At 45.1% G+C, this 24,844-nt stretch overlaps 1 protein-coding gene and 1 non-coding gene across 2 annotated transcripts in view; both read left to right on the top strand.

The window, feature by feature from the left end:
• LOC119376062 (peroxisomal carnitine O-octanoyltransferase-like) overlaps positions 1-17,988 on the top strand; it is a gene marked incomplete at its 3' end in the record, with an annotated part of 35,834 nt that extends 17,846 nt beyond the window's left edge. Inside the window, exons 6-9 of the mRNA XM_037646042.2 lie at positions 8,245-8,369; positions 10,831-11,048; positions 14,645-14,758; positions 17,887-17,988. Coding sequence (XP_037501970.2) covers positions 8,245-8,369; positions 10,831-11,048; positions 14,645-14,758; positions 17,887-17,988 — 559 coding nt within the window. The remainder of the gene's footprint in view (positions 1-8,244; positions 8,370-10,830; positions 11,049-14,644; positions 14,759-17,886) is intronic.
• A 3,893-nt stretch (positions 17,989-21,881) lies between these two features.
• Trnam-cau (transfer RNA methionine (anticodon CAU)) lies at positions 21,882-21,954 on the top strand. Its single transcript has one exon. It is a non-coding gene; the product is annotated as a tRNA-Met (tRNA).
• Positions 21,955-24,844: the final 2,890 nt, after the last annotated feature.

Genomic DNA, 24,844 nt, shown 5'->3' on the forward strand with positions numbered 1-24,844 from the left:
TGGGTCATTTCTGAAGGGGATTTGATGTCGGCATTCGAAAACCATATTGATACTGATGTACAGGATGACTGAAATCTGGACGCTGGTTCTGAAATATTTTTCTTCCACGGTCATGTTTAAATTTAACGCACGGTGACCGCATGGGGTGCCGCACGAAAAAAAATGCTTGACAGTTGAGACCTGTCACGTCCGTGTAGCTCACGAGCATACTAGAAAATAAAATAAAAATATGGAACGAAGACGGTCATGTGTGGGCCGGCCCGCTAGCGAGAGGTCCGCGGGCCGCGTGTTCGAGACTCCTGTCATATATTATCGACTTGCAGCTCTTCTTTTGCGGAGTGTATTATTATTATTATTATTATTATTATTATTATTATTATTATTATTATTATTATTATTATTATTCATCTTCATCATCACTGAATACTTCAGAAATTTGAATATATTACCGTCGCATACCGCAGGGAAGCATGCCTTCCTAACAGCTTTTTTGGGGAGTCGCACATATATATGCAGAAGCGCTACAGCCTGCGATCACCGCTTGCACAGCTGTGTTAGCTCGGCCCTGGGAAAACAGTCCGTATTTTTCGTTCGCTTGCTCGCGACTTCGGGAAGGCCGTTTTAACCAATGAACGAGAGATCGAACGATAAAAACAACTCTTAAATTACCCTATCGATAGCGAGATCCTGGAATTGCAAATACGCTGGCCCTCTTTTTTTTTTTTTTTTTTTGTCTTGGCAAATCCAAGGACAATGCCAGCTTTAGGAAAACAAAAGTGCGAATAGCGATGCGATCTTGAATATTCTTCCTTGCCAGCTATTCCGCGTACAGATTTTCGCCAGCGCCTGCGCAACACGGAGGAAATGAATAGCTTTATAATAATTGTCGCATTCTGTCATGAAAATAGGTGGATAATCAACCTTGCTTCACAAAAGGACCCAGATGCTGGCGATATTTATAGGGCGCGAAATCCGGGAAAGCGAAGTTTGACCTTAGTTGAACTCCGCAAACAGTCAGCCTTTAAGCCTACCATACAGGGGAACAGTAAAACGAAGGCTTACTTGTAGGGATCAACAATACGCCATTTATTGCGTGTTATACTTAAGACCGTACTCTCTTTTGTGTAGGAGATTGGTTGAGGCTACTCGGAAGCCGCAGAACATTAGATAGTTATAGTTTAGCGGGCTCACCGGAATAGCGGGACCGAAATGCGTTTTACGTAGTGTACGTAAAACATGGCGGCGGTTTTTGACGCCCGCTTCAAACTGAATTTAGAATTGATGTGGACGGATCCACTTCTTTCGTGGCAAACGACTGTGCGAAATGGCTTCGCTTGCCTTCAAGTAGCTTCGACGACACGGTATTACGGATAACTTAGCGTAGTTTTTGAGATCGCTTCCCATTTCGAAAGTCCCTAGGCCTATCTAGAAGATCGGCGTAAACAAGTCTGCAACATGAAAAATTTCGCTTTTGGTGCTTAGTTCATATTTATTTACTTTTATTTTCACTAAAAAAGGAGTAATATTGCTGCGTGCGGGGATACAGGCAAGCATTCTCGGTTTTGTTCTTTTCACTTTTTTTTAATGCATTCACCCTTCGCTAGGTGGCGCCACCATCCCGGCTTGGGCACGTAAACGCTATCCCGCTAAACTAAAACATGCTTTCCGCAACAAACGTTCGCGGTACGGTAACGCTATTCCCTTAACCCCCGCTATCACGCTAACGCTAAACTATAACTGTCTATTGCATACTTTACTGACTGAAATGTCCAGAACTCTGCTACATTTTTTTTTATGTGAGGAGTATTCCTTTAGCTAGCAGTCCCAGAATTCTTGCGAAAATGTCGTTCATTATATTTTGTTCATATCTATAACCCGTTCAGACAAGCGTCGTCCTCGTTTTTGGGTGCGTCTTACTCTCGCCATTTCTGTGCTGAACTGGTTAGGAAAAGAAGACGAACACTGAGCTTACGGCAAATTAAACATTCTTCTCACTTAAAGTGCTTTTGTGTAAAATGCTTTTGTATAATGTGCTTGTGGGTGAAAATATTTTGGTACACAGGATCGCTTTGGTGAAGGCACTGCCGTGTCTAACGAGACATTGGACTTGTGGAGCTTCGGCAGAAATTTCGAAATATTTGTTTGCCTTTCTAATAGCGCTTGTTGCTGACAGATAACTATTGCATGTAATTTGAGTGGGGCGGTTGAATTCGTTATGTGTACAGAAATATGGCATAACTCACCGCACAATAATTACATCATAAAGGCAGCGCAAAAAAAAACACGGGACACAGAAAAAGTCACAGTTTCACCGCTAGGGCGAATAAATGAATGCGATAGCAACAAATCGTAGTGTTATACTAAGTGAGGCTGGCAGCTAACTGTTTTGTATCCGATCTCGCGTAACAACAAAACACTCGTGTAAGACACCAAGGCATTGGACTGGGCTAGTTGGTACATAGTCACAAAGGATAAAAACCTGCGGAAAACACAGGACACAGCGTCCCGTCGACTTCTTTTCGCTGTGTCCTGTGTTTTCCGCTGGTTTTTATCCTCTGTGGCTCGTGTAAGAGAACACGGCCGCTCCAGGGAGAGGTGCTCTCCGAAGTCACTTTGCGTTGAGAGCGCAGCACGTAGAAGGGTATACGATCCGCCCGCTGTGATGGCTGTCGGGATAGCGCGCGCGCCAGCGATCGCGACCGCGCCCTTAGATTCAAAAGTTCAAAGTTGCTGCCCGCGCGACAAACCCCCCCGCACCCTCCGAGCGACAGAGGGTGCATGCGTCTTTTCATGCTCGTTAAAGAAGGGCGTGGCGTTTCCTTTCTGCTTCGACGGCAGGCCTCCCGAGCGGGGTGATGTTATCGCATGCACCCTCCGAGTGACAGAAATGGGCCGGCTCGTTTGAGCTCTGCTTCGGCCGCGTTCGTCGCCCCCGCTCGCGCGCTTTTACCCGCGGTAGAACATACGATGCGCGGGGGGATCTTATCAATTTGGACTTCATACAATCTGGACATGATGGCGATGGCAACGGCGACGGCAAAAACCCGTCGAGACTGTCCATATAATTGCTATCGCAATAAAAGGAGCATGCGTACACGTCCGTGTCCGTGTTTTTTGCGCGGCTTTAATGATGTTATCGTACCAATTCGCCCTGCAAGACACCCTTCTGAAGTACAATAATTCGATATTTAATTGCATTGTAGTTGCAATTAATTGCTATAAAATTCGCAATTAGTTATTCTAACACTTCCATTCGCTTTATATTGAGCGTCAAGAACTGTGTCATCAGATTACGTAAATTTCACGCATTTATGACAGTATACTACAGATCATAATGCGTGTCTGAAAGGGCTATCTAGTAGAACACGTATCGGGGCTAGTCGGTGCATTCTTCCAGAAAGGAATGACACAGAGAGGGCAAAAACCAGAAACCTGCTTTCTGATTTTTGCCCTCTCTGTGTCATATATTCACTCGCCTAAGACGTGAACAAGACACTTGCAAGTTTGCGCACATGGCGTCGTCTTTGTCTATGGTGTGTGTTCCTGGCGCAATCCTTCCTTTCTGGAAGAGGCTATCACCAATTTCTCGTTAATTATATGCTCAAATTACTTCATAAGCATAAGGTATATGACATACGGCAGTTGTATAGACGAAACTACTGATGGTGATAAAGTTATTAGTAATTAACTATAAATTTGATTATTATATGCTCATGTATTTTCGAGGTCTGCGCTTTAAACATTAAGCGAAGGCGTCATGTATGTCCATTTGGCGTATGTATATATATAATGGTAATCGCACTCCAAACATCCGTTACTTCGCAGTGTAGAGCAACGTGTGTTCGGGCGCACGCATCGCTGGCGTTTTCACGTCACAGTGGCTCGATGTCGATTTCTGATTTATTTGGGTTGATACAATTTTTATTTAAATAACGGTCTCTCAGCACAAATAATGTTTCGCATCAGGGGTTGTACACGCTAAACTGGATACAGTGAAGCCGAAGTGGTTAGCCATACAGTTCCATGTACCGATTACAATTCCGCAGAAACTCCGCTAGAGTTGTCTAGATATACGTACACACTGTGCGACTTTGTCATCTTCGTTGATTTTTGTGCTGCTGCTGTTCCATTTGGTCGTTTCCATCTTCGTTTTGCTTGTAAAAAAAAAACAACTCTATGTATTATTGCGATAGTCATATGGACACTCTCGCTGAGTTTTTGCCATCGCCGTCATGTTCCTTATAAGGTCCATATAGATAACATCGCCCTGCGCGTCGTATGTTGTACGTGCGAGTGAAAGCGCGCGAACGCTGCCGACGAACGCAGCTGAAGCAGAGATGAAACGAGTCGGCCATCTCCGTCGCGCGAAGGGCGCATGCCATAACATCGCCCCGCGTGCGAGGGCTGCCGTCGATCGCTGCTCAAGCAGAGGGAAACGCCCCGCCGTCTTTCGTGGCAGGAAAGGCGCATGAATATGGGCGCCGGAGGGCGGTTGCGTGCCTCCGGGAGGAAATGCATACTTTGACTTGGAGGCAAGCCCGTAGCCAGGAATTTTTTTCGGGGGGAGTGGGGGGGGGGGCACTTGCTGAAAACCTTGACTGTTTGAGAAAAACACCTGTTTTCATTATTTTTAGTAAAAACACCCACTTCATCAAAATTTCAGGGGGGGAAGGCGGACCCCTATCCTTCCCCCCCCCAGCTACGGGCCTGCTTGGAGGGCGTGGTCGCCAGCGGTTGTGTGCACCGTGTATCTCTGGATGGGATCAGCAGACGGTCCATACCTTTGTACGTGTTGTGCTTTCATCCCAGAGTTTGCGTTGAAGTCGGACACAAAGCGAAGGTCGCTTCGTTGGCTGCAGTGGCCGCATTTCCTACCAGCATTTTGTTGAGCGAGTGAGCTGGTAGCCTTACTTTGTACAAAATTCGAATTTGTTGCTGTGGCATTCATTGCTTCGCCCTTGCGGCAAAACATGAACAGTGTCGTCGCCGGCAGTAATGGCTGACATGTTTGGCAAGCATGGTTCGTTGAACACAGTGGGTAGAAAACTTCGCTGAGGTCATAGGTTCGAAACTCACCACCAAGAACGTTTTTCTTTATTGCCTTTCATCCTTGATTTCTTTACGGTGATATCGTGTCATGCGTTAAGGAAAGTCAGACGTGCGTATCGAACTGGCATGCCTTTCACGTCCTTGAAGCATTGTAGCGGACATCTTTTGCGGTGAAGCAATGGTCCTCGGTAGAGCACTGCACGGGCGCGGGCCGGCCCGGAAGCCCGGGCCCGGCCCGGCCCGCGGGCCGGGCCGGGCCGGGTAAGGGATTGTTGGATCGGGCCCGGGCCGGGCTCGGGCCCATGATCTTCGGGCTCGGGTCGGGCTCGGGCCTGAGCCAGGCCCGTATTAGGCCCGGGTCTCATACGTGTCTGTATAATTTCGTGTGTACGTTGTTTGGCTTTGTTTTCGTTGTTTTGTGGGGTTTAACTTCCCGAAGCGACCCAGGCTATATGAGACGCCGTCGTTGAGGGCTCCGGGTAATTTAAACCACCTGGAGTGTATTGGCGTGCACAGAAATTGCACAGTATACAAGACGTCTACAATTTTGCTCAATCGGTATGCTACACATAATTTCAAGAAACGCCTAATATAAGTTTCCACAATTATACCGTGTAAGGAAAGCAACGGTAAACTGCCTAGATTAGTGTATATAAGATGTGCGCGTTTTTATCTAGAAAAACATTTCGAGTATGCAGCTACGCTCGCATGTCCGCCGCGCCAGTTTCTGCCTGCGTGACTCCGTAGACTGGACAACGCGACTTATGAGTCATTAACATCCCAGGAGCTGTTTTTCGTGTAGTTTAAGTGCAAGATGCGGAGCGACTCTTGTCACAGGGCGAACGCCGCTGTTGATTTTTTCATTACTAGTCGTGACCAGAGTGTGACTCACAACAGGAGTGATGAGGCTTGAGAAGCGATCCGGGATTCTGGGAATAACCAACACACACACAAACACACACAGACTGATTAGTATTATTTAAACCACCCTTTATTCAACACACCGTTATTTTACACACGTCTGACACGAGTGTTTCGCTTTAAATAACTTCGCAATGAAAACAAATTTTCACGTAAAAGAAGGCGGGGACCTTGTTTCGCTTAGGCACTGGCTATGCACGAATGAAAGAACTTCTATCTGAGAAATCGCTTCAAAATTTGCTTTCAAGCCCCCGGCATAATCCGACAACCAAGCCCATCCTCTGGATGTCAGGGGCACGCTGTGAGCGGTTACTGACCGCGTGTTTTACAAACGTAACCCATCCTTAAATACTCAGTTAAACACTTGCGATATACGAACTCCCAAACGACACCAACGCGCGTGGACGCAGTCTAGGTTGACATCAGACATGGCATATGCTAGAATTACCACACATAGCTTCTAAAGTCACGTATACTCACTCGATTCTGCTGAACGTCACCGCAGATGTAAGCAAAGCACGAAAACAGCAAACAGAAATGAAGGTAAAGAGCACTCGGCGGCGGGTGCAATAACGCGCGCCGTCGAAGAGCCTTTCCCGTTGCCGGCGAGGCGTGTCCTAAACGGGCCGGGCCGGGCCGGGCCGGGCCCAAATCTTTCGGGCCCGGGCCGGGTACGGGCCGCATTTAAGAACACCGGGCCGGGCTCGGGCGGGCCGGAGAATGGTGTTTTCGGGCCGGGCCGGGCCCGGGCCGGAAAAATCGGCCCGTGCAGTGCTCTAGTCCTCGATAGTATGCTTCACTGCACGGCAGCTTTCTTCTATAAGTACACTTCACCGCAATAAGAGGCTGTGGTGCGGTGAAGGTTCAAACATATTGCGCGTCATAAAGAGCAAGCGAAATAGTTGCTACGTGAGCTGTCTGTATATTACGACGGCCACCTAGAAACCTCGTTATAAGCGAGAATTGTTGTCCGTTCGTTGTCCGCGGTCGCTAGTGTGGAATGACGAAATAAGGGCATTGTATTTCAATATATGTGATTACAGTGTACGACAGCATATGAGTAAATAGTCGTATGTATAGGTATAGTTTAGCACTAAGCAGTGTGATTAATAATAGGAGGATAGGATTGCAATGTATCAAAAGAAACCATTGAAGAGGGTGAATGCAGTGGTAGTTGTAAGTTACTAATAACCATTTACGAATTTGTCAGCCTAATTAGCTTAACTAATTACAAAACTTGAGAACAATTCAGCAGAATTCAGTATAACTGAGGATAACTCAGCAACTCTGAGATGAGTAAGCTGAACTGAAATTGATGAAGAATAGCTCATTGGCTTTCGAAATGACTGAGCAACTCGAGTGGAGAACTGAAATGGACAAGGATTGACTCTTTCTCCATAGCAAGGGCACAGCACTCCTCCTTAGTAGTTCAGTGTTATGTATTTGCAACGAAAGCGTTGCTCCAATTTTTTAAGCATACCGGACTGATTCAGCACTTGTGATATGAAACACAAAACTGTTATGTCTGTGGCTACACTGACTTTTCTCTCCTCCTTCCTAACTTTTCTTCCCCTTCCCCAGTGCAGAGTAGTCTACCATGCTCAGCTCTGGTTAAACCCCCTGCCTTTCGTTTATCCTTCTTCTCTTTCCTCCTTTTCTATCTGATTACCAAGGGGATGTTACAACTATTCAAGATAGAGCGCTGAATGTTGCGGAGTTCGACATGATGTCATTTGTTAGTGATGGTGAAAGAGGCAGCAGTCACACCGGTAAAGACAAAACTACTTATTCGGCAAACGTGTGCCCAGAAAATCAAGTTCTCTCATTGTATAATGGAGTAACACTTGCACAGTTATTGGTTGTTGATAATCTGATTGTCGGCAAAAAGCACCATCATTTATACATTAATGATAGAAAATTCCAGCGCTATCACTGGGGCTGGCTTCAGCTCCAGAATAAACTCGACTACTGGTGTCGTGTACGCAGTCTTATCAGAAAAGTCTAAAACTGTCAAGAAATCTCCCGAACATTGCGGCGTGGCCTGCGCCGTGCAGTGGTAGCAGTTTTTGTGAGTGAAGCCTGATCACATCAAAATAAAGACATAAGTGTGTTTGGTAATATCTGAGTAGTATAACTAACTGTGTAAGGGATACTTCACATTAATGAGGTTTCTCAATATTGATTTGGTTGTTTCTTTTCTGTGAAGTATTGTCTGTCAAGTTTCCACATCAGGGGTTACTGGCTGTTGAAATGCTTCCTCTCTGTCACCTGCAGAGAGAGGCTGAAGCCACAGTCATTCCGCAAAATTCCCTGGACCATGCACCAGTTCAGAAGGTTCTTCAACACTGCGAGAATACCTGCCGAAGGAAAAGACGAGCTCGTCTGCAAGTTTCTCACTGGTGAGTGCTTGTCAATCTGTGTCTGAATTGACCCAGATATGTTATTTTGTACCAACCTACGAGTTATTACAGGCAAGCTGCATGCTATTGTCTATCCAAACTAGGCAGCTCAGAGATGAAAAATTTCTTGAATGGGGGCTTTGCTAGAGCCAATGTTTCAACAAGTGGTCTTGTCTTCAACTGAGCAACTGCCTACCCTAAAAACCAGAATATAGGTTGATTTTTTTTTTCAAAAAAAACGTGATGAAAAGTCGACCCTCGTCTTATATACCGTTCATTGGCAGAAAAAAATGTGGAAGTCTCGCAACAATGGGCAGCTGAAGTCAGAAGCCTCCAATGCCATCGTGAGCATCAGCAGCGGTGGGCTGGCGATGGCTGGCGGCACTATAGTGTACTAGAATAATTATTCTAGTACACTATAGGCGGCACCGTTGGGCAACGCCATTTTGCTTTTTCTTCTGTCAAGTGTGGCTGCTTCGGTTATCCGCTGTTTTTATTTTTCTGTTTCCTTCAGAAATGAGTGGTAGCCGACGGCAGTTTATGATAGGCTTTAAGAAAAAAGTTATCGAGTATGCCGAAGCGCACGGACCCTGGCGGCACAACGGGAATTCAGTGCATCAGAGAAAAGCGTCCGATACTGGAGGAGCCGAAAGCAGCGCATCACATCCTGCAGCAACCAAAGAAAAACTTCGTTTCATGGACGGACTGCAGTGCACCCCGAACTGGAAACGCTACTCGTCGAGTTCGTCCAGGAGCTACGTGGAAGGTCGCGACCCGTGACAGCGGAGTGCATCCGCGTGAAAGCTCTCGAGATAGCGTGCGACTCTGGGCTCACGAGGGCGCAATTCAAGGGCTCGCCATCGTGGGTGCGCCGATTTATGAAGCGGAAGGGCTTTGCGCTGCGGCGGCGTACTTCTGTGTGCCAAAAACTGCCCGAAGATTTCGATCACAAGCTGGTTAAGTATCAGCGCTTCGTCATACAGCTTCGTCGACAGCGTTGCTACATGATGGGACACATGGGCAACGCTGACGAAACTCCGATCTGGTTTGATATGCCCTCGAACACGACTGTGACCGCTAAAGGATCAAAGCAAGTGAAGCTCTTGACAACGGGCAACGAGCATTCGCGATTTACAGTGATGCTCGCTTGCACAGCAGATGGAAAGAAGCTGCCCCCTTATATCATTTTCAAGAGAAAAGGGCTACCAAAAGAAGACTTTCCTCGGGATGTGATCGTGAGAGCGAACGAAAAAGGGTTCATGAATGAGTCCCTCATGCTCGAATGGTTCCGGCTCGTGTGGAATCGGCGACCCGGTGCGCTTTTTCAGCGACCGAGCATGTTGGTCCTCGACTCATTTCGAGGCCACCTCATGGCCAATGTAAAGGGAGCCCTGTCTGATGGTAAGACGGATCTTGTCATGATCCCTGGGGGACTAACATCAATCCTCCAGCCACTGGACATAGTGCTCAACAAACCCTTTAAAGATCGCGTGCATGAGCTCTGCAATGAGTGGATGCTGGGCGACAATCCCAAGACCCCCGCTGGCCGCCTACGACGTCCACCTCTCGCGACTGTTTGTGGCTGGGTGTCGTCAGCATGGAAATCTCTCCCGGAAGAGATGGTGCGCAAGTCTTTTTGCAAAGGCCGCATCAGCAACGCATTGGATGGAACGGAGGATGATGCACTCTGGGACGTTACTAGTGACAAGCAGGCATCGTCTGACTCAAGTTCAGACGAGTCTGAGTGACAGCACTTTGTGGCCTTCTGGCGTTTAACTACATATCAGTGTCCAAATAAAAAGAAATGTCACCACAGTGCAGCTGGTTGTGTCGCGTATTTATCAAGGTAAGGGTGCGCCACGATACTTTGCGATTTTTTTTTAATTTCTTTTTTGGAGATTCAATGTTCGGGGGGTCGACCTATATTCCGGTCCGACCTATATTCTGGTTTTTACGGTACCTTAGCGTGTGTATGTGTATGCTTTGTACACCCGCCCCCAACCATGTGTGGTCATGGCTGCCACATCTACACTGTTGCCAAAAGAGTTTAGGCTAGTAAAGCAGTCCTTCAAACTTATTTTCTTTCCATTGGCTGTTATAGGTCACTTACTATCAGACTAGCTTCTTTCCGGGCTGACAGTGTGAGCTGTCCCTCAAAATAAATCTAACTAATAATTTAGAAATGGAATGTAATTTCACATCCCTTGCAGGATAATGGATGGGCGGGCAGGTTTGTTCATGTTCATAATAGTGGATGGGCAGCACCACAAGGCAAAAACGTAACTTTATAAAAGACATGCGCTATTCTCACAACACAAGTTGACAGTGCTCCCGTGCATTGCTTGTAATAAACACATGAGCTTGCCGTGGTATGTCGGTAAGGATTGGTTGTAGAAGTTGCTTAACTTATTGGAGAGGGCTGCTCTTGAACAGCCACAAAAGTGCAGTTCCTGCTTTGCAGAGGCTGAGGAGAGCTACTCGGGCGAGTCGCCAACCCACATCGTGGTGCTCCAAGGTGGCCACATATTCACCTTCGATCTGCTTAACGAGCGACGAGAGCCTCTGACGGCGGCCGAGATCACTGCTCAGCTCGATCGCATCAGTGATGCATGTGCGAGCTTGGGTCCTGGCAATGGTGTGGGTGTCCTCACCCACGGAGACAGGGACAGTTGGGCACAGGTGAATAGATACATGCACTGAAACTACGCTAGTATTTACGTTGCTGCATGTGCCATACATTATTAGTACCTTTCTTTTCCAGTGACCAATTGTGTGCATTCAATGTGTACTTCATTTAGAAAGCACGTGTTTTGCGTTTGTTGTCCTACTTTGCACAATGACTGTACGAGATGCATTTGTCACCGAAATCTATTGTTTGCTTATTATTATAACACTGTTGGTTTTTAACAGCGGGAGCTGTTTAAAGAGACACTAAAGAGAAACAAGGAATCGGTTTAGATCGATAAATCGTGCTCTGAGAACTGTAATGTCGTTAATTTCGCCATCATAGGTTTATTAATAGAGGAGGAAATCAAGTTCGAAGTTTCATTTTTAAATACTGCTCCGAAATCTCCCCGCTTGACGTCACGGATTTCAAAGTGTATTTATCGTATTTTGGTGCCATTGGCTAAAATTGGCAAAATTACCCCAAACTTGGTATGCTAAGTATATGGTCCCTTCAGAGGGCAATGTACTTCATTTCTACCTATTAGGAACTACGTAGTCCCTAGTAGGCGCTGTCAAAACATGTGATGTCACGGTGAATGGTGCGGAAACTTCAAGGTGGCGTCGCCACCCACATTTTGTTTTTGCGCGTTTTCTCACTTACTAAGCGTCTTCTCGCAGCAAGCGTGGTGTTTTTGGTATCGTGAAAGAGTACATTACTAATATTAGAAAAATTGTTTTGCTTTATAGCGTCCCTTTAAAGCGGTGCTGACACAATATTTTGCGGCCAAGATAGCCTGCGAGATCGATACCGGTGAACATGTATATATCATCTGCAAAATACCAGCAGTGAATATAGCCTGGAAGTTATTTTAAATGAATTTTGAAGTTTGCATGAGCGATCGACATCCTCGCGCTACTGACACCCTCAAAGGGGACCCTTGGGGACCCCCTACTTCCCTCACCGTGACCACGCTGCAACAAGTTACGATGACGTCATAGCCGCCATGTTTTTTTTTGCCGCGTTCGCTCCAGCAGCCTACATCTCGGCGGCTGCTCGCGAACCGCGCGGTACTGCGTCACAGTTCTGTGTGCTGACGTGATCGAGCTCTGCACCCGTTAGGTGCTGATAGTTGCACCCGGAGGCTTGTCGTTTTTGAGACCAAAACTGGCACTGGTCGGTAATGAGGAGCCTGTAATTAATTATCTGTCGCGCGCTGCAGCAAACGATGTGCCGTATTATGACTAACAGGCCCCCAGCAACACATTGCAACAAAAAAACGCAAGGCCAAAATTTTTGTGTCAGTACCCCTTTAATTAAGTTCGAGTTCTAGCTGTGGCCGGTTACTGCTCAAGTTTGGCTCAGTGTAGCTGTGCAAAGCAAAATGGAGGCGTAGCACAGCCATGTATAGTATAGTATAGCAAGACGTGGGAAAGGGAAATGAGAGTGAGGAGGATTGATGCCAAGGGGAAGAGAATGGAAAAAGGAGGGGGAGAGGGTAAAGCATGGCATAGCATAGTCTTGTTTAAATGCACAGTTGTACCCAAAAAAGTGGGCGGGGTGACGACTGCCACCACGGCTCAATTGGTATAGCATCGGACGCCTTATTTGAGGATTGCAGGTTCAGTCCCTGCCGGTGGCAACTTGCCTTTTCGTATACTTTAATTTCTTCACATTTAAATCATAATTACAACAAATAACATCCCCTATACTTTCCTTGGCTTGATTGTCTTTCGGTTCTTACTGAGGTTGTGTCTAACAAAGAAAAACAAGCCCTTAAATTCCCCTTTTTTCGTTCAATTACCCCATTACATGACATATGCATACATTTTAATATAGTTGCTATGTGCTGTTACTGGATCTGCATGAATTTGCGATGGAAAAAAAGTTGTGCTGTGATCACGAAGAAATGTAGCAGTGCTAATGCAAATGGTATGCAGGCCCCCGTGTAGTATGTAATTGCTTCAGTGTTGCAATGCACGTTGCACCTCAACGTGAAACACTTGTACAATCTCGATTTGCTGCACTGAACAACCAGCCAGGTGTGCCCATCCGTTGTGTGCATTGTTGCTTTATTCAGTGAGTTGGAAGGCTGGCTTTTTTACAAATATTGGTTGTCTTGTGGTGAGCTCAACTTGGCTCAAGAGCAGAAGGTGTGTCAAAGAACAAATAAAAATGTTCTTGTGCCATACCTTGTGTTCTCGCATATCACCTGCCTCTGCATATAACCCACGCCCACTACTACAAACCATAAAAACATAAAATTTTAAAGAAATATCTCTACGCATTTCCGTGATGCTGCCTTCCTTGCATTACTGCAAAGCAGTGCTGTGAAGCGTACTTGCGCGCCGAAATTCGCATATAACTTTTACCTCAACTTTAGCACACAGTTTTCTGTGTACTTGGTGTGGGTTATGCGCGAGAAAATACGTAATTTTTTTTGGAGGTTTGTGTATGATTCAAAGTGCTTTTTCAAAGTAGTAATCACAGATACACATGCACACTCTCTCACTCTCATGTTCAAACACGCAAATGCACATGTTCATTCATGCACAGTATAAACTTTTGCAAACTTTTATACTTATGCTTGCTAGTAGTACATTTACACTCATGACTAGATGTACCAGGGTAAACATGTCTTTTAATTGGATGTTGCAGAGCCCCATTTTGGCTCTATTTTGGGTCAAGGCCGTTTCATTACAGTGCCCACAACTGATGTCGTCTATTTTGATTCTTTCACAAGGTTTTGAATGATTCTAATACTCGCAATTTAACTATTATAACCTGAGAATGACTTTCTAGCAAATTATAAAACACTGTGGGTGGGATTTAATGTTCCATGAATACAATATCATGCTCCCGAATAAGAACTGCAGCGTGTTAAAGAAAGCCAGGTGCCAAAAGTAATCGAGATTGTAGTACCTCTGATTGTGGTCTTGACATGCCAAACTACATAATTTAATTCGATTAATCATGAACTCGCAATATTCACTGGCACGCATGGCAGTCATAGCAGTAGCAATGTGCTAGACAGCCACACAAAATAATGTTTGTAGTTTTAAGCCACAGAAAGCATTCATGTACTACACCATCAAATTAGCAAGCATGATATCATATGTGCCCATATCAGCCAGAGGATGCCACTGGTAAGGAAATAGGACCTGTCCGCCCCCCCCCCCCCCCCCATAAGTGCTCATGTGTGCACACTGTTTCCACCCCCTCCCACTGTACTTTGACACAAACAGAGGATCATGGCAATGGCAAAGTTTTGCTTTAATTGCCCATAGTATTACCATAACAATAAAATAAATTTGAGGGAATTTAAGGTAGCCTTCAGAAATTGTGGGTCACCTGTTCATGGCTTCATAGAGAAGGGAAGAAAAGTTGTTTATTCTAAGCAGCTGTTCATGTATGCTTCTTTACCTAACTGCACTTTATGTTCCAATGCAATATGATGTGTATGTATGAGCACTGTCACTGCCTATTTATTGGGGTAATCTTTGTGGGCATTCTGTTTTCTCTATGAGAAAGCTTCTTTTTTTGAAAACTAGAAGTGACACTTTTAATGTTGTGTTTTACGTTGAGTTCTTCTTTTCTCTGTGCCTTACAGAATCGCAAACTGCTCCAGAGTCTACACCCTGATAATGAACGCTGCTTACGCCTCATTGAGGATGCTATGTTTGTACTCGCCATGGATGACGCTTCACCAAAGAACAGACAAGAGGTGCGGACTTTTCTCTTTTGATCTTCCCTTTTCCATGTTTGTTATTCTAGTTGTTCTCGCCAGAACGTTTCCACAGAATAAGCACTGTAAAATTATGCTTTACGTCTTCAGACGTGCATTCACTGAGGGGCATGTGCTTGTTACACACGAACTGAACTGATGGCGATATTCTTCAACATCACATCCACATGGCTATGCTAGCTCTGAGCATTTGCCATATCAACATGTTGCCCTGTAAGCTGCTGTTTGAACACATTGTACCTTCTGATCTTTACATGTCTTTTACAATTGCAGGCCCTTTGCTTTAAAAAAACAATAAAGGACCTCTTCCCCTGTAGGAAGATGGACCAGATAGTAATCAACAGAATAGTTTCTGGGGTCTTATGGGTCAAAACTATGATATGGTTATAAGGCACACCGTGGTGAATGGCTCCAGAAATTTCGACCCTCTGGGGTTTTGTAATGTGCATCTGAATCTAAGTACACATCCTGGCATTTGACTTCCATCGAAATGCGACCGCCGTGGCCGGGATGGAGCCCATGTCCTTCAGGTCAGCAGCTGAGCACCGTAACCACTTCACCAGCGCGGCCGCTGAATCAACCAAATTAAAGCAAATGCATTGTTAGTGACAAGGAAGAAAATTGGTGATCCAGGAAGGAAGATGAGCGTTATTTTGTGTAGCCTTCAGTTTGTGAACTTTTAAAGCAGAGTTACAGAGAGCCTATGAGCTCCCCCTTTTTCTATTGCATGTGTTACAATTTACAATATGTAGCAGTCTGCAACCAATAGATGACCTTTTATGCTATGAGCGTGTACTTAGGAGAAATTATCTAATCGCATTTTTATTTGGAGGTAATCCGCAGTGCAATGCAGTTGCTGTCAAACCTACCATGCAGCATTATCTTGGTTACTCTGAAATGATTGTCGATGCCCGTTACTGGCGGCACGATTCTTTTTGTGTGTGTGTTATTAAAAAAAAAGACTACCAAAGACTTCGACTGCCTTTCCTGTAACTCAGGAAGTCAGAAAAATGGTCTCAGAAAACAGTGCATCACATTCAGTGACACCACCTGACGCAGGAGTCTGCGGTATGTGACACAGCACCCTGCTGGCGATTGTACCATGCCCACCTCTCTGTTAACATATGCTGCTGTGCAACATGTAGTATTCAGAACAAAACAGAATTACGATAAATAATTAACCATGCTTTTTCACTGCTATGGAAATAAATTTTGTGTATTAGCTGACTTTCTTATATACTACAACTCGCACAAAACAATCAAGCGTACAGCATCGGCGAGATTTGTTTTGAATGTGGCAAATGTTGTTGATTTGTACGTTTTCGTGGCAACCAAGAGAACTGGTGCTTTTTGTGTTCGAATAGTTTTTGTAAAATGGGGACAGATTACTGTGCCTAGAAAGGCGCCTTCCTTGGCTCGGCTGTACACATACAGTAGGCACATTTCCCACAGTCTGTGAAAAGGTTTGTCCTTGGCTTATGTAAGGTTAGGAACTGGTTTCTGTTTGTTGGGGCTCAGTCTATCTGTAATGGTCATAATATGGTATAACTCTCAACAGAGAGCAGGTTTAGAAAATATTTCTGTACTCGGAACACGTAGCATTTTGCATGACACATACATGGTGATATACAGGGTTTGTCCAGAAAGCAGTAGAACAGATTTTTTTCCGCGAAAACATGGTGAAGGAAGGGAATGTTACTGCACTGGTTGGGTGATGGTAGGTCCTAGCTACCAGCGCACCAGTCGCCAGTCGTCTCCTAGTGTTCACGGAGTGTACAGCAAGTTTAAGGTGAACCCCTTTCATGGTGCCTTGTCACCTCGACAATGTATCGTTTATTAGAGCAGCATTGCGCGGTGAACTTTTGCGTCAGACTGGGTAAAACTGCGAATAAGATCCATGACATGATCAAGACTGCCTGTAATAGTGTTGCCATGGGCCGATCAAGTGTTTCTGAGTAAAACAAATTATTTCGGGATGGAAGAGAACAAGTTGAAGAGAGCAGTGGCAGAAAGCCAGGATGTGCCAGGCCCTATCACCTCTGCTGTCATGGACTTCCTGACCAAACATGGCACCACACAGCTTCCCCAGCCACCCTACAATCCAGATGTCGCCAGTTCAAACTCCTTCATCTTCCCCCGACTGAAAAGGGTCATCAAAGGATGGCACCATGGCTCGGTCAGGGCCATTCAAGAGGTCGTAACGAGGGAGCTGAAGAGCATTCTAGCTTGTGTTCCGGGAGCCTTCAATGATTGACAGAGTGACTGGAAACGCTGTGTTGATGCAGAATGGGCATATTTTGAAAACTATTAAGTCGATGTGCCTAAACTGTCAATAAACTTTTTGTAAAAAATTCAGTCCTACTACTTTCCGGACAAACCCTGTATACACAGGAGGGCTGTTATCAGTACTACTGTGTATGTCTGTTTTCTTTGTTCATGTACTTAGTATTACAGAATGTTTGGAACAAGCCCAATCCTTTATATCGCTGCAAGCTCAGCTGTATGCAATACACCACACTGCAAATATTCTGTGCTGTTTGTTTCACTTGTGGATACCTCCAAATGCATTCCAGCAATGTAAAAGGAAAAAACACAGTGAGGTTTATAAGACTAGCATGGAAATAAAAACAAAACACTGCATTCAAAATGTCTAAAAGGAAAAAGCAAAAAATTTTTGACAGAAAATGCAGAACTAAAATAATAACTAAGACCAACAAAAGAAAAAGGAACACTGCACTTATGAAAGTGACGAAGAGCAGCACAGTGCCAAGGCCAGCCAGATAAAAAGCTCCAGGACATTTAATAAGCTCGAGCTAAACTAAAAAAAAATAAGACAATAGGAAAAAAAACATGTTATTTCTAATACTGTCAGTGCCTTTGTAGTGCAATTTGTGGTTATATCGTTGTTCTCATATTAGCAGTTATCTGTGGGCTGTTTTTTTTTACTTTTTTTTTCTCTGGCTAACTTAGCTCATGTATGTCATATAAATTTGATGTCGTTTATGGCTCCTTATTTTTAGTGTGCACCTTTTTTTTCCTTTGTTTATGTACCACTGCCAGTTCATATGGTCCTTTTCTTTTTGTTTTGTTTCTTGGCGTGCACACAGGTAATGAGTGAGTGCTTGAAAGGGGACTGCATGAATCGCTGGTTGGACAAGTCATACACATTCATCATCTTCAGAAACCTCACCTTGGGCTCATCAGCTGATGTGAGTATCTGAGAAGTAGTTACCCGATTTCCCTGTTCATTTTATCACCAGCAGCCATGGCAAGCCAGTGAAAATCGGTTGGCCTTACGAAAGAATTTTGTGTTTTGACAAATTATACTTGATTAGCAGTTCATGGATTGTATACTGGTATTTTACCTTGGTATTTCACTTGGACGGGGCCATAGTTATGTCCACATTCCTTTTCTTGCTAAAACAAACTTATCGTTTTGGTGGTGACATTAAAATGAGGGGGTAATTGATGTGCTGCAACTAATGATAAGAAATTCTGGCAGAACCCTTACAATGACTGTTGTAGTTAATGCAACTTGCATTCAAGTAATGTAACCGCTGACCGTCTTGCTGAAAACAGTTGCATTTAAAATCTGAAGGCTTAGAACTAATTGCATTAAGTCTTGAGTTGGATGGAAACCCGTCTGGCCAGGAACAGACATGAAGACGATTAAAACAAGACGCTGACCACAATAAAAGCAGAAAGCAAGCCGTTTCAGCTCCCGTACGGGAGCCTTGTTCACAAATGTAAATTCAGTGCATGAGCAGTCCGGTCATGTATGTTTTGCATTGTGACGTAAGCAACGTGTGTACATGTGTGGGAAGTTTCTGTAATTGCGATTGAGTGTGTGCCGTTGTCTGGATTGTAGTAAATTCCAGATGAAGCCGAGATGACCAGTTCTTTTCTCGTTCTGTTATCCTTGCATTATCCCAGTCTATTTTGTGTCGAGATGTTTCTGTGTGTTTGCCAGCACATTCGATGAGACCTTCTTCTTTCTTATGTCATACATATGCTGTTTTAGTCTTTGCGGAAAATTGCCTGTCTCGCCAATGTAACTGCGACTACAGTCTGCACACAGGATGCTTTAGACAACTCCTGGAAAATTTTTTCCGGACCAGGACTGCTCACGCGCTGAATTTCCATTTGTGAACAAGGCTCCCATACGGGAGCCGAAACATCTTGCTTTTTTGCTTTTGTCGTGGTCAGCGTCTTGTTTTCATTGTCTTCACTAATTGCATTAGTAACAGCCATTGGTAAACGGCTTCTGGGTGTCATTTGAGGAGAAAGTTGCATCACTTTGGCTTAAGTGACATTCCTTGTGGGATGAGTTCTCATTATTGTCTAATAATTAAAATCTTTCGGCTCAGTTTGTTTGTTTCATTTAGTGGAGCATGCTGTAAGAGTATTATCAGAGCACTGCTTTGCCATTCAATTTAGAGAAACAGCTAGGTTATACTAACACCAAACAGTGATGTTATCTAAAATGTATCAGACATCAACACAAAGATGAGAACTAACAGACAATAATGCCAAGGAAAGTATAGGGGATGTTTTTATTAATAAACGTAAGGTAATTGTGAAGAAAGAAAAGTGGACAAAAAGATAGCTTGCCGCGGGCAGGGACCGAACCTGCGACCTTCGAATAACGCGTCCGATGCTCTGGTGAGCTGCCAGCTAATAAGTTCACGTGCTACGTGACGCCAACAGGCAGAAAAAGAGTGTTCCACACTCGCCGTCATGGCTACTGGCGGCGCTGACTGACGCTCCCACGTTTAATGCACACATATTGGCCTCGAGGAGTTACGGAGTCGCCCTCTATCGGACGCGCCTCGATTGCGTGCTAGGCAGGATACCGCCGGCGCGCTCCCCATAGGTTTTGCTGTCGGCGCTCTACAAAAAACACCTCGCGGAAGCCCTCCAGGGCATTTCTGTCAGTACTTTCGAAATGAACTGTGTTCTTTAATGCCAAAATAATCATTTTCGACAAACTGAAAGCACAAGATAGTCTACAGTCGCCGTCTCTTTGCAGAAAACCGAGCACCCGCTTCACGCTGTCACCGCGTTGCAGACCCCTGAACCGGCTTCTTGCGTGAAAGGTAGTCACTCGCTGAGTGCAAACTATGTGAAATAGCTCGTTAGAGTAGACTGCCTGTATAACCAAACGAAGCATAACAAAGAAGCACCAAGCCAGCGATCGCACGGGTTCGCGACAACTGACGGTGCCTCTGCATGTATGAGCGTCTGCATGTATGTTCGTACTGATGGTTTCGCTTTTGCTACGAGCGCATTTTGGCACCGCGCTGTGAACTTTAGGCCGCAAAATATGAGAATTTGTGAGTAAACAAACAACTACTGTTGCGCGGACGCTATCAGAGCAGTTCAAAAACAATTTCCTTACAACTGCGGCTTCGATGCGCATGGCAACTTTGTGATCTGCCGTCCCAACGATTCAGTGTTTTTTTTTTTTTCCTTTTTTGGTCTAAATTCGGGTACGTTTCAATGTCATTTGACAAGTTGTCTCGCACTGCGTATTGATCGGTCTTCTCAGCGGGCAAATGCCGCTGCTTATGTTTCTTTATTCCGCGCATTCGTTTCGTTTGGTGCTCACACAAAACATGAGCAAATGCGACTCCTTTTTTTTAATGCTCCTTAATTATCGTTCCGTTTGCATTCCAGTGAACTTGCCGCTCTCTGTCATCAACAAATTCATAGACCAAAGCTTCACCACTTCGAGATTGCTGGTGGAAGAAAAACCAGTCTACGAGACCCAGCATGTAGTAGCATGCGACGCCTAGGAAAAGCAAGAAAATACAGTAACGTTTGCGGACTTGTTCTGCAAACGTCGGCTGTGAAATAGGACCCACATGAACTTGAAATAGCGGTGAATAAAATAGAAGTTATTGCAGCAACCAACAGCCGCAAAACAGGATAGTAATTATTTGGCATGTACCCCAGCAATTTTGGCAGCAGTGTCGTGTCTAACGCCAACAGGGTGGCATCTTTCCCACGTAAATAAATGAGGCTCCAAGAAAATACATGGGGTTGGCCGGTGGGCCGATCACGGAGGCAATGCAAAATTTATGTAGCTTATGAAGCTATGCATGCCTCATCAAATAGGAAGGTTGCCCGTCGGCGTCCCGCGTCGGCAGCGTCAACGCGAGTGATGCAAAAAATAATCGTCACGTGATGGTGTCACCATATGACGTCATCATGACGTCACATGATGACGTATTCACACGTAATGGTCGCTTTGCATTGCCTCCGTGATCGGTCACGGAGGCCGTGCAAAACCGCGTTAGGCGCAGAACGCTTTCGGAGGGGGGCGCGGGAGAGTCAGTACATCGACTGACAAGAAGAAGATGGCTTTCGCCTTATAGTCATCTTTAACGAATGCATAAGGGACCCTGTGCGTTTCTTTAATTTAACGTATCTAAACAATGACTTGCGCATCTGCAGCCGATTTTGTGGACGCTGAGCACGGGGCCGACGATCAAGAGATCGCATTGGAGGGTTCTGAGATGGCATCGCACGTGGTAAAAGGTAGCGCTTTTACCATCCTGTGGCAGATAAGAATCATTTGCCGGCGGGAAGCGTGCGCGAGCCATCGTGTCAGTGCGCGCTGTCTGCTCACCGAACATCGCAGGCCCGACGCAGTAACAAAAGTCTTCGTCGCGGAAGTGCTTGTTGCACACAAGACTCGTAGCGGATGGCTACTTGCCGGTTCTTAGCTTTACAACCCATGCTTCACGCTGTTTCTTGTCCCGCGGTTACCAGTGCAGGCTGACACTGGGCTCCTTTGCGTAAGCGCGGCACTGCGGCACCGAGCGGTAGAGCCCCATGTTCGTCGCCTTCGGAGGCAGCCACTCTATTACAGTGGTTTCAATTGAGTAGAAAATGAGAGAAAATTTCCGAATTTGAACAGACAGCAGCGCATGTGGGACTTGAAACTGGTTTTCAAAGCACGCGGCAGTGCGCCACAAGCAGCCGACGCGGCCGCTGAGACCACGTGATCCTGCCAAGCACGTCACGCCGACGGTGGTGCCGGCGTTTCCAGTGGTGGGCCTCGAGGCCAATACCCTATAAAGTGGACGGGGGGATGGCCGCCGCGGTAGCTCAGTTGGTAGAGCATCGGACGCATTATTCGAAGGTCGCAGGTTCGGTCCCTGCCTGCGGCAAGCTATCTTTTCGTCCACTTTTCTTTCTTCACAATTACCTTACATTTATTACTAAAAACTTTCCTTGGCATTATTGTCTGTTAGTTCTCATTAATATTGTGTATAACAAAGAAAACAAGCCCTTGAAATTAACACTTCTTTCCTTCATTCATAGCGAGGGTCTCGTTCTGGCAGACTTGATGCTTTCAGGTAGTATTCGAGGGATTATTGGTCAACACAAAGAGCCACAGATAGCAGTCGATGTTGTCTGTAGCTTGATGGCCCTCTTGTTTACTTTGGCTACTAAGGAAAGCGTGATAAATGGCAAGGCTGATCACAACTGAATGAGTTGTGAAGCTCAATTCAAGTTGCCCGTGATGAATGGGGTCTATTTTTAATCCTGAGTTGTGTTGGCAATCTCAGAGAGGACTAACAGACAATACTGCTCGCTTTGGGTCTGAGTTCGTAGAGGGCATCTCCCCTTTCTATACATTTTATTTCACCACATGCTCTACTGGTGCCAGTTCTTTTTTTTTTGTTGAAAAATTTGGTTTCACCACATTTCCTGCATTTCCAAATTCACCAAAGGTGCTGGGGAGGCTTAAAGCTGAAATTTTTGAAGCTCCTCATGTACAGTGCTGTGCACAAGCTCCGCGAGGTCCCTGACAGTCGTGACGTCGGGTGTTGCCGAGGGCGATGACAGACATGAAAGGTTGTTTGGCCGCTTATACTACGAAGACTGCCGCCTTAGCATTAGCTCAAATCGTTGTGGCTTCATGGAGGAATTCTGCCACGGTACCTGGTGGGTTGTGCACGAGTGCTGCAAACAGCTGTCCTTTTACGCCCTGCATCAGGAAGCTTACTTTCTTGTCCTCCGCCATTGTGGCATCAGCTCGTCAGAAAAGCCGAGACATCTCCTCAACGAACATGGCAACGCTTTCGTTTGGTCTTTGATTCCTGGAATTGAGGGGACGTTCTGCTTGTTCTTTCCAGTCAGGACTTCAATACATGTTCCGCAGCTGAGTACAAAACTTCAGCCAGGTTGTCAAAGCAGCTTCATGGTTCTCAAACCAAATGTGTGCCGAATCCTCGAGGTAGAAGTAGACATACCAAAGCTTCTGATGACCGTCCCATTTGTTGGTGACGGCTACTCAATCGTATTGGTCCAGCCAGTCTTCAATGTCTTCGAAAGCATCCCCATGGAAGGGCCTTGGGGCTCGCAGGGCGTTGGAAAGTCATGGAGCAGGGTGGGGTCGTGGTCTGCTGAGTCTCGCTGGCCATTGTTGCGCTTGCCATGTTTCTAGAGCATTCTGGAAGAGGGCCGAAGTGAGGTGGTAGGCCTAATTGCTGGTGATTGCGCCGAAGATCAGCTGTTTCTTCCAAGGCGTCGCCGTTGATGTCGGGATTTCCTGTTGGTCGCAGTGCATAGAATGCTACCCCGCACCTAAACCAGTAATGTTGCGTTGTATACTGTAACGGAAACCTGTAACTAGTGGTACAGCTGCATTGTATATTGTAACAGAAACCTGTAACTAGTGGTACAGCAGAATGTCAAGCCAGTCCGATCACTAGCACTACGACATCATCTTTGTCGCGAGCTCCTCCTCATCTTCTTTTCCACGAGGGCGCATACAAGCCTGCCAGCAACGATACGAGCTTATCTTATACTTGTGAGAATACGCAGCTTCGAAATACATAGATTGATCATTTTTAATTTTGCATAACTCTAGTCAACCTCCTTTCCATTTTATGCATCCTTCCTTTCTCTCTCGACAGTTCTTCAGTGAGATTTGTCAAATGCACAATGTTTGGGCTCAGATATGAGAATATGAGAACAAGTTCTATGTAACCTACTTGCGTACGGGTGAAAGCATTTACACTCTAACGTTTTATTTTATCTTCATCTTTTGGTTGCAGGCAATGTATTGCTATGCTTGCATGTTGTATACATTATTGATTCCCATGATCGTGACGCTTGCACGTGACGATGTCATTACTCTTGTGTGCGTTTTATTCTTATGTGCTCTTGTATTGGCCATTGCATTACTTTGCTTGCATAATGTTTGTATGTTTGTATAATGTTTGTATCTTTTCCACTCCTGTAATAACCTTAAGGAGGGTTGACAGTATTCTGTAAATAAATAAATAAAAAAAATCAAAATAAACATCTATTTTGTGTCTAGCACGCTTGGAAAACCCCTATCAACCTTAAATCTAAAAAAAAAAACTATAGTGAAATTGGATTTATTTCAAATTGGTACAGAACTTAGCTAATGTCGGCAATGCTTAACAAAGCTAATGAACATGCATTTGATATTTTTTATTTCTTGATGGACTGCATGTGCACACCCCTACACAATTAAACTAAGAGTGGGGAGGTGGGGGCGTTTTCAAACTTTGATAATTCCGATCAGCAAGCGTGCATCACAATAGGCATCATTGACTGCAGGCACCCATTTGTTTTTTTACATGTAATGTACTTACATGTAATGTAATGTACTGTGTCATGTTAGTGTGAGGCACGGTCTTCTTTGTCTCAGCACATGTACCAATGAGTTGGCACTCAAGTGTTTTGTTGTATTTCAACCTTGTGATTGATGCGTTCTTAAATACCAGGCATTTATATCTATTGTGTTACACGTTGCAGCAATTGTACAATCAGTTTATTTCATGTGCCACTCTGGGAAGTTTAAAAATTTGATGTTCCACTTATCAAAGAGCCATTTTCCTTTTGGACTAGCCTGAGATAAATTTTGTCATCCACAAATCACGCATTTTCTTCAATACCATATCTCTGCATAACTATTCTATTCTGTCATTGCTTTTTTCAATATTTGTGTTCACGTATGAATTCGATACTGTTTTGTAAAAGCCGATTATTATGTCATGCTGATTCTGTAATTTGTTGTAT

This window comes from Rhipicephalus sanguineus, unplaced genomic scaffold (genome assembly GCF_013339695.2).
Source record: "Rhipicephalus sanguineus isolate Rsan-2018 unplaced genomic scaffold, BIME_Rsan_1.4 Seq1077, whole genome shotgun sequence".
Classification (NCBI taxonomy): Eukaryota; Metazoa; Arthropoda; class Arachnida; order Ixodida; family Ixodidae; genus Rhipicephalus; species Rhipicephalus sanguineus.